General features: G+C 51.9%; 1 protein-coding gene across 1 annotated transcript; it reads right to left on the bottom strand.

The window, feature by feature from the left end:
- Positions 1-4774: 4774 nt before the first annotated feature.
- On the bottom strand, positions 4775-5790 carry LOC123045126 (dirigent protein 1). Its single transcript, XM_044468071.1, has one exon. The coding sequence runs from the start codon at positions 5739-5741 to the stop codon at positions 5055-5057; it is 687 nt and encodes a 228-aa protein (XP_044324006.1). The 5' UTR covers positions 5742-5790; the 3' UTR covers positions 4775-5054.
- Between the last annotated feature and the right edge of the window lie 4918 nt (positions 5791-10708).

Raw genomic sequence — 10708 nt, 5'->3', positions numbered from 1 at the left:
CCAAAGCACTACGATGATACTATCGGAGGAGTAAACGGTGGAGGGGGGCACCGCACACGGCTAAGACAATGTTCTGTCTTTGGGGTGGCCCCTGCCCCCATATATAAAGGAGGGGAGGAGGCGGCCGGCCTAGGGGGCACGCGAAGTGGGGGAGTCCCATTAGGACTCCAAATCCTAGTAGGACTCCCCTTTCCTTTTCGTAGTAGGAGAAGGGGGAAGGGAGAGAGGGAGAGGGAGAAGGAAAGAGGGGGCCGCGCCCCCACCCCTAGTCCAATTCGGTTTGGCTAGGGGGGCACGCGCCACCTGTTGACCTCCTGCCCCCTCTCTCCACTAGGGCCATGTAGGCCCAACAATATCCTGGGGGTATCCGGTAACCTCCCGGTACTCCAAAATTTATCTGAAACTTCCCAAAACCATTCCGGTGTCCGAATGTAACCTTCCAATATAAAAATCTTTACCTCTCGACCATTTCGAGAATCCTCGTCATGTCCGCGATCTCATCCGGGACTCCAAACAAACTTCGGTCACCAAAACACATAACTCATAATACAAATCGTCATCGAACGTTAAGCGGGCGTACCCTACGAGTTCGAGAACTATGTAGACATGACCTAGACACATCTCCGTGCACCCCAAGGTAATATGCAAGGAGACCCAAGCGTCCAAGCTTGGGGATGCCCCGGATGGCATCCGCTCTTTCGTTTACAAACCATCGGTATATTAGCTGGAGCTATATTTTTATTCATCACTGATATGAGTTTTGCTTGGAGCGTCGTATATTATATGAGTCTTTGCTTTGTTTGCTTTTTAGTTTGCCACAATCATTGTTGTTGCACACACCTTTTGAGAGGGGCACACAATTTTTTGCAATTCGTTAGAATACCCATGTGCTTCACTTATATCGTTTGAGCTAGTGAGTTGCTCTAGTGCTTCACTTATATCTTTTAGAGCACGACGGTATTTTAAAGAAATAGTTGCACTGTCCTGCTTCATGTATATCTTTTTGAGAGTTTAACAAATAGTAATGGCAATATGCACGGGTTATGAAATTGGTCCTGATATGATAGGTATTCAATAGGGATATAATAAAAACTCTCATGTAGATCACTGAATATGATAAGTTTGATTCCTTTCAATAGTTTTGCGATATAGAGACGACGATATGTGGGTTGTACTAGTGAATAATTTTGGTTTAGTAAGAATATTGGTGTTAAGGTTTGTGATTCCCGAAGCATGCACGTATGGTCATGCTGATTTTGCTTTGTTGCCACGCCTTCAAAGAATGTCGTTTCGTGCTGAAATTTTGCCAGCATACAAAACATTTGCCAAAGTTTAGCAAAAAAATCATATACTTTTTTGAAAAAATTTACTATTTTTTTCGATTTCACAGTTCACAGGGTGCATTTGAGCTCGGGAGCAGAATATGACTTTTGATAATTTTTTTACATTGTTACAAAGGGAGTAGTTTACAAGACGTCTCAAATCTTTTAGCATGAGAAACCGTACTTTTAGGCGACCATCATGTGTTTCCTCTATAAAGAAATATAAGATGTTTTAGATTACTACTTTAATGATTTAAAACATCCAATACTATTACTTTATGAAGGGTGTATTTCCCTACAAACAAAGGAAATCTATAGTAGCTTCAAATAAAAGGAAATCTATAGCAATCGAGCTATGACATATACACCAACTAGAAAGAGGAAAGAAAATTAGGCCAACTCAAACACGCGACCCCAAATGGACGTCCATTTTGTCCGGATTTTGTCTGTTTGGGGGTGACAATGAGGTCATGTCCGCTTGGATTTGTGGATGCGTCGCACGGCTGTATCTTCGGTTGCATCTCGCCGCTGTGCATGCAAATATGAAAAGAACAAAAGATGTACTAAATGGTAGCAGACATAGTTCACACCAGTGGCCGCGTTCATGCCAGTTCATGTCGGCCTGCAACAAAGGCAACGGTCTACAGAATGCCCACTCAAGTTTCATGCCGGCAACAAAGCCGTCGGCCGACACACTGGCCAACCTTCAAAATGGACTTGTTTTTTCCATCGGCAACAAAGCCAGTGGCCGACACACAAGTCAGCCTTCAAAATGGACAAGTTTTTGGGGTCGTCAACAAAGCCAGCGGCCGGCACACCAGCCAACCTTCAAAATGAACGACCATAGTCCACGCCGAGGTCTCACCAAGTTCACACCGTCGCGGGTGAACATCTCCTTCTGCCGGTTCGTGAACCAAGTCTTCCTCTCCGGTGACATGTTGTTCTTGTCGATGCTCATGATCACGAGTGCCACCTCTTTTGCTTTGGTGTTGGCATTGGTGGCCTCGATCTCGAGCTTCTTGGGTTGTGCGGACTCCTCGATGTCAAGCTTCCCCCTCTTCTTAGCCTCCTCCATGTCAAGCTTCTTCGTTTGGATCTCTAGGTATATCTTCATTTGCTCCTCCTCTCCTCCCTCACTTCCTTTTGGGTCATAATGTTCTCCAAAGTTCCTTGCAAGGCTATGGAAGACGCATCATGCTTCTCGTCAGCCTTCGAGCTTGTCTTGCCCCTTGGCCTCTTCAGCAAGCCTTCCTCATCAGCCACAGCCGCCTTCCCTCCTTTCTTCTTACGAGCGGCATATTGGTCTTTGAACTTGGGACAATCTTTGATGAGCGACCAACAATGCTTGAGAGTAGAGTAAACGGCTTGTTCTTGTGCCGGTCCTTGAAGGCTTCCAAAGTTTGGAAGGCTTACACAATCAAAGATGTGGCCACAATTGTAACATGGAAGGACACAAGATGCATGAAACATATAAATGGCATGCTAACAAGAAAGTGCACAAGATGAAAAAATGAGAGGTTCATACCAAGTCACCAAGTCATAGGCCACTCACGAGACGAGCTTCGACGCTCTCAAGCGCAGCACAATACTTGTTGCACTTTCATTGAATGAACCCCCATCTCTTTTGGAATGAGTTGATGCCGCTGATGCTCGAAAATTGGTAGGGGGCAAACTTCCTTCGCTCATGAAAGTTCATGTGAACTCTTGTCCAAAAGAGGGATCATTTTTTCTCGGCACCTTTCATGGGATCTTGGCCTATCTTCATCCAACTCTCGCAAATCAAAGTGTCCTACTCTTGGGTGTATGATCCCGTGTGAATTCCTTGCCTCTTCTTTTGTGCTTCGGCCCTTTGGGTGAGCTCATCAATAAACACCAATGGCTCTGCCGAAATGTCGACCTCTTCTTTCTCGTCTTCACAATACAAGTCATCATTTCATGCCATGAGTTGCCATGGTCGTCCTCATCTTCATCATGGCCGGCGAATTGAGTGTCACCATAGTGGTCGCGGCCGTCCAGGCTTTGGGTCGCGTCAGGATCAAAAACTTGGCCTTGGCCGTCGACGTGGAAGGCCTCACCACGGCCCTCGAAAATGACGTTCTCCATGAACATCGCGTAGTCAGGGTCATCGACCGTCGGCGTCGGCAGTGGCATTTCGTCGAACAACCTGTGGGCGCCGGCCATGTTGCCCGAAGGGTTCAACCCGGGCTGCTTCCTTTGCGTCCCGTCGGACGGTTGGCCAGCACCACTGTACCCCGGCGTGACGTTGAGGTCGATGACGTCCGCGGGCGTGGCCAGAGCGACCATGCTGCAGTACGACGACGTGGAGAACCGTATCTGCTCATGGCCATGCAGCGGCGGAGCACAATGCCCTGGCGTCTCGAGTGTGACGGACATGCTCGGGGTCCGGTGCTGCGGAGGACGAACGTACAACGAGCCTGTGCTCGCCGCGGCCATGGCAGCGACCGAGAGAATCGCCGGCGGGGGTCGACACAACCCTAACATAGGGCGTGCGACTTGCCGACGATGGACTCCTTGTCCTCGACGTCGACCTGGTGCAACGCGGCATGCAGTGTGGTCGCCTCGGCGGCGTAGTCGGCAGCGGCCTTCTTCTCCGCCACCTTTGTCCGTCGGTTCCTCCTCTTGGCCGATTCGGCGTCGAGCTTGGCGACCTCCGCTGGCGTGAGCTCTGACCGCGGCTTCTTGGTAGCCTTCTTCGGTGCGGGGCGAGCGGCCTGGTCGCTGGCCATGGTGGAGGGAGGGAAGCGCGTGGGAGGGTTTTCGGCGAAATGGAGGGAAAGTGGGCGGGCGTGTCCCCGACGAGGGGCCAGAGAAGGACAAGGGCGTGCATCCCGCCCGTCAACGCGCTGCCTGTTTCGACGCAAGCGCGATCAAAATTTGAACCGGAAATGGGTCGAAAGCGGATCGAAAACGGATATTGATCCGTTTGTTTCCGCAGGTTGGGCCGCTTGGTCTGTTTGTTGACCCCCAAATAGACGGATCGGACCATTTGAGGTCGCGGGGTTGCCCTTATGTGCACTGCACCGTCATTCCTTTAGGTGGGCCAAAAGAAGGACAAGATGCTCAAGCTCGCTATGGATGCCCATGACAACCAATAAGGACATGTACAATGCATAGCCTCAAGGTGATGCCTCACATGCCATGTAGGATCGGATATGACGTAAAGTAGGTTCGGATAGGGAAGCGGGATCCTCTCCAGGAGGCGGGTGCTTGAAGAGAAAAAGTGTGATCCGGTGACAAAAGCTGAAAAGGTTGAAGTGAAAAGTAGGGATGCATGTGTACTAATGTTTTTATTTTCTAGTATTTCTTAATGAGGTCCACTAGTGATAGCTTGCATTGGGGAGAAAAAATAAATGTAGATGCCTCAAATTACTTTTTGTCATGAAGCATATGTATCCATATGCCACCATTGTATATGCCCTAAAAACACCATATATAAAAGTGTGAGAATCGGTTCTTCTAGGTAATAATCAAATGGATGTAGTAGCCGGAAAGTAATCTCTCACGCTCCCGCACGCATGGAAGATGTGTAGTCATGTGTACATCACCAAACCCAACCCGAACAGCGACAAGAAAGCACCCACCCCATCATCACCAACCACACCAGACACCACTACACCGACCAACTCCTCACGCCTAATCAAGATCTATTCCGTTGTATGGATGGACCCCGCTCCCACTCACTCAGATTCATGGTGGATCGAATCGAGCTGCTCACCAAACGCAACCAGCCAGAGCTACAAGGACGGCGGCCACCCACGCGTTGGCCCACCCGTACGGCACTGCTCCTCTCAGCGCCGCCGCGCCCGAGGACGACTTGCCGGTGGCGCCGCCGGCCGCACCGGCGCCGCCCCCGTCGATGGGGGAGACGGGCGCGTTGGCGTCGATGGTGGTGCCGTTGAGGCCGGTGGTGTAGACGTCAAGCTCGATGGTGGCGTCGGCGCCGCTCGAGCTGTTGGTCTTCCACACCACGTACCCCGTCGCCATCCGGAACTTCCCCGTGCCGCCCACCACGGAGAGCTCCCGCGTGGTGGTCATGACGTCGTCGCGGCCGATGACGGCCAGCGTGCTGCCGTTGTAGTCCCCCGTGGTGAGCAGCAGGTTCACGCACATCATCAGCACCATGCCCGACTGCGACGACATCATGTAGAACCCCTGCGCGCGCCCCACGGGCGCCGACGTCGGCGACGAGGACTCCGTCAGCGCGTCGTCGATGACGGTCGTGTCGCCGAAGGCCACGCCCGGGAGGGCGTTGGACGACGAGGCAGGACCCTTGATGACCTGCACCGCCGTCGGGTTGCTGCCGGAGACCACGTCGTGGAGGAAGAAGTGGAGGTGCGTGTCCGCCGCGCAGGTGGTGAGCAGGAGGAGGGAGAGGAGGACAGCGGCGTGAGGAGCCATGATAGGATAGCGGGTGGGTTCTGCTTGTGAGGGTGAAATCTTGGAGGCTGAGGGGGTGAATTAATAGATGGATAAAAGCAGAGGGAGTTGGTGCAGACACGCAGAGAAAGGGACGATGCAATGACTATCGCTAGCTTGGTACTTTAGTTTTTTTTTTTTGAGGGAGCTTGGTACTTTAGTTGGTTGCTGTGAATGATATGCGAAGGAATAATTAATTAGACTGTAATATTATAAAGATAGTATTTTCTCCGTCCGAAAATACTCGTCGGAGAAATGGATGTATCTAGACATATTTTAGTTCTACATACATCCCTTTTTATCAATTTCTCCGACAAATATTTTTGAACGGAGGGAGTACCATGTAGTAACAATGTCGTTGAGCTAGCTAAGAGCAACTCTAACAGAATTGTCAAATGGCCCAATCCCCGTAATAACCGATAATATGGTGATTTTGGGACAAATTGACACTCTAACAAAGTCATTAGAGCAACTCCAACGTGCCGACCCAAATGGACGGCGCATTTGTCCTTTTTTTGTCCGTTTGGGTTGGCCGCCCGCCCGGCGTCCACCCTCTTTTAGATTTGGGTCGGCAGTGCGTCCAACGCGCCAACCCGTTTCATGTCCGTACTCAACATTTTGAAAAAAAGGTCCGCGGCCGATCATGTCAGCGGTCATGTCTCATGCCGGCACCATGCCAGCGCCGGCTAAAATGCCGGCTTTAGAAAATATCACCACAGTTCATGCTGGCGCACTCGCCAGCCGACCGTCACACATGCCAGCACACAAAAAAAGGTGGGACTTGAGTTCGACCACGCCATCGCGGCTCCCGTGGTCATGTCAGCACACCTGCCTGCATACAAAAAAGATGGCGTTCGCCGCCATAGATCACTCGTCGTCGGACTTGAGCATGTCAGCCTGCATCTTCTCGAACCACGGCCACTTCCTTGGCGACACTGTGTTGAGATCCACCTTCATGATCTCCACCCCGATCATCATGCTCGCGAGAGCCACTTCTTTCGCCTTGGTCTTGGTGTTGGCGGCCTCGATCTCTAGCATCTTGGCTTGCTTCTCCGCCTCCAGCTCGAACATCTTGGCTTGCTTCTCCGTGTCCATCTCAAGCCTCCTCCTTTGGATCTCCATGAAAGCGTCCATTTGCTCCGCCTTGAAACGCGGGTGCTCCTCCTCCCTTGAGTCCTTCTTGGTCATCATGCCCTTCACGCTTGCGATCAAGGCGTTGGATGCCGCATCCCGCTTGTCCTCCTTCTTGGAGTTGGTCTTCCCTCGCGGCCGTGCCGGCTCGCCCTCCCCAACATCCTACACGGCTTGCTTCCCCCCACGCGACTTGAGTGCGGCATATTGCGCCTTGAACTTCTCCTCGTCCTTGATGACCCAAAAGCAATGGGAGAGATTGAAGCACTTGCCATTGTGTTGAACCTTGAATGCCTCCAAAGCTTGAAATGTCTACAAAATATTTGCATGCAAGCATATGGCAAATGATATGCAAATGAACACGCAAGCATGAACTTGATGACACAAAAGAAGGCCGCTTTCTAGCATACCATGTCTTACATGTCGATGCCGCTCACGGGGCGGGCCTTGATGCTCTCAAGAGTGGCGCAAAACTTGTTGCACTCTTGTTGGATCACCCTCCATCGCTTGGAAATGGACACCCACCCGCGCGTGCTCACAAATTGGTAAGGCAGAAACTTCTTGCGCTCATGAAACTCCCGGTGGATACGAATCCAAAAGGTTGAATGCTTTTGCTCGGCGCCCGTCTTGGGGTCTTGTCCAATGTCTCGCCAACACTCACAAAGAAGCTTGTCTTCAGCCGCCGTGTATGCCTTCGTGCGCTTGCTCTTGCGCTTCGGCTTAGGACCGGCGGCTTGGTTGGCGAGCTCATCCTCGAACAAAGGCTCCACTTCGATGTCTCACTCGTCCTCTTCCTCTAGCCTGTAGTCGTCCGAGAACTCATGGTCGAGTGGGAAGCCATCCAGGTCGATGTCGACCTGATCACGCATGAAGGCCGCCTGATCGGGATCATAGCCAGCGGCCGGCGTGAACGCCCCGCGGCCGTCCTGGCTTTATGTCTCGTCGGGATCATAGCCAGCAACCGACACACCGCTCTCGAAGATGAGCTTCTGCATGTAGTCCTCGTCGTCGGCTGACGGCATTCCCTCGAACAGGTTGCAGGCGTCCGGGAGCACGCCGGCCGGCGTCTGCCGCGTGCGTTTCCTCGCGTCGTCGGATGACAAGCCACCTGCCACCGGGGTGGCGTCGAGGTCGATGGGCACGCGCGCGAGCGTGGATGGCGTGACCACGCTCACGTCGGGCGAGCACTCCCCCGAGAGGCGGGAGGCCTGCGGGTAGATGTGGAAGCCGGGCACCGGGTTGCAAGCCGACGCGCGGGGCGAGTCGGGCAGCACCATCCGAGGAAACACCGATGAGCCAGTGCTGGCCACGACGACGACGGCTTGGACGAGGCCGTGCTGGCTAGGGTTTAACCTTAGCATGTAGAGTGCCTCCCTCGTTGCCGCCGCGACACGCTGACCTCCTGCTGCGCTGCGGCGGCCTCATCCCTCGCGTCCGCAGCATGCCTCCGACCCTTCCTCTTGGCTGACTCCCTTGCCCGTTGTTTGGGCGTCAACGGCTTCTTTGGCTTGGTCACGACGGTGGTCTTGCACGGGGCACGAGGCTTGCCTTTCCCGGAGGGGGCGGCGGCGCCGGACGAGGCGAGGGAGGCGAGACCGGCGGCGGCCTCGAGGTCGATGGCGTCTTCCATGGCGGGTGTGGGACGGGAGCGCGCGGGCGGGAGGGTTTTTGGGGGAAATGGTGGTGGCTGCCACCGACCGGCGGGCCCGGGGATAGGAGTAGGCGTGTGCGCGTCCGTCTTGTTAGGGAGCGCAGTAATTTAAAAAAAATCCTACGCATAGCAAGATCCATCTAGGTGATGCATAGCAATGAGAGGGGAGAGTGTTGTCCATGAAGGAAATATGCCCTAGAGGCAATAATAAAGTTATTATTTATTTCCTTATTTCATGATAAATGTTTATTATTCATGCTAGAATTGTATTAACCGGAAACATAATACATGTGTGAATACATAGACAAACATAGTGTCACTAGTATGCCTCTACTTGACTAGCTCGTTTATCAGAGATGGTTATGTTTCCTAGCCATGGACAAAAGAGTTGTCATTTGATTAACGGGGTCACATCATTAGGAGAATGATGTGATTGACTTGACCCATTCCGTTAGCTTAGCACTTGATCGTTTAGTATTCTGCTATTGCTTCCTTCATGACTTATACATGTTCCTGTAACTATGAGAATTGTGTAACTCCCGTTTACCGGAGGAACACTTTGGGTACTACCAAACGTCACAACGTAACTGGGTGATTATAAAGGAGTACTACATGTGTCTCCGAAGGTACATGTTGAGTTAGCATAATTCGAGATTAGGTTTTGTCACTCCGATTGTCGGAGAGGTATCTCTGGGCCCTCTCGGCAATACTCATCACCTAAGCCTTGCAAGCATGTAACTAATGAGTTAGTTATAAGATGAAGTATTACAGAACGAGTAAAGAGACTTGTCGATAACGAGATTGAACTAGGTATTGGATACCGACGATCGAATCTCGGACAAGTAACATACCGATGACAAAGGGAACAACGTATGTTGTTATGCGGTTTGACCGATAAAGATCTTCGTAGAATATGTAGGAACCAATATGGGCATCCAGGTCCCGCTATTGGTTATTGACCAGAGATGTGTCTCAGTCATGTCTACATCGTTCTCGAACCGTAGGGTCCGCACGCTTAAGGTTTCGATGACAATTATATTATGAGTTTATGTATTTTGATGTACCGAAGGTTGTTCGGAGTCCCGGATATGATTACGGACATGACGAGGAGTCTCGAAATGGTCGAGACATAAAGATTGATATATTGGACGGATATATTTGGACACCGGAAAGGTTCCGGAGAAGTTTGGAGCCCCGGGAGGTTACAGGAACCCCCCGGGAGGTATGTGGGCCTTATTGGGCCCATGTAGGAGGAAGAGAGAAGGAGCAAGGGAAGGGGGCACGCCCCCCCAAGCCCAATCCGAATTGGGGAGGGGGGCCGGCCCCCCCTTTCCTTTCTCCTTCCCCCTCTTCCTATTACTACTACTAGTACTACTTCCTAATACTAGTACTCTTTCCTTCCCCCTCCAAATAAGATAAGGAAAAGAGAGGGAAACCTACTTGGAGTAGGTTTCCCCCTCCTCATGGCGCGCCCCCCCTAGGGCCGGCCACCTCCTCCCTCCCTCCTTTATATACGGGGGTAGGGGGCACCCTAGGACACAGAAGTTGATCATTGATCGTTCCTTAGTCGTGTGCGGTGCCCCCCTCCACGATATTACACCTCGGTCATATTGTAGCGGTGCTTAGGCGAAGCCCTGCAACAGGAGAACATCAAGATCGTCACCACGCCGTCGTGCTGACGGAACTCCCCCTCGGCGCCTCTGCTGGATCGGAGATCGAGGGTGCGTCATCGAGCTGTACGCGTGTCAAGAACTCGGAGGTGCCGGAGTAACGGTACTTGGATCGGTTGAACCAGAGGACGTACGACTACTTCCTCTACGTTGCGTCAACGCTTCCGCTTCGGTCTACAAGGGTACGTAGACAACACTCTCCCCTCGTTGCTATATCATCACCATGATCTTGCGTGTGCGTAGGAAATTTTTTGAAATTACTACGTTCCCCAACAGTGGCATCCGAGCCTAGGTTTTATGCGTTGATGTTATATGCACGAGTAGAACACAAGTGAGTTGTGGACGATATAAGTCATACTGCCTACCAGCATGTCATACTTTGGTTCAGCGGTATTGTGAGATGAAGCGGCCCGGACCGACATTACGCGTAGGCTTACGTGAGACTGGTTTCACCGTTACGAGCACTCGTGCTTAAAGGTGGCTGGCGGGTGTCTGTC

This window comes from Triticum aestivum, chromosome 2B (genome assembly GCF_018294505.1).
Source record: "Triticum aestivum cultivar Chinese Spring chromosome 2B, IWGSC CS RefSeq v2.1, whole genome shotgun sequence".
NCBI classification, from domain to species: domain Eukaryota; kingdom Viridiplantae; phylum Streptophyta; class Magnoliopsida; order Poales; family Poaceae; genus Triticum; species Triticum aestivum.
This window is presented reverse-complemented; position numbering and strand designations above follow the sequence as displayed.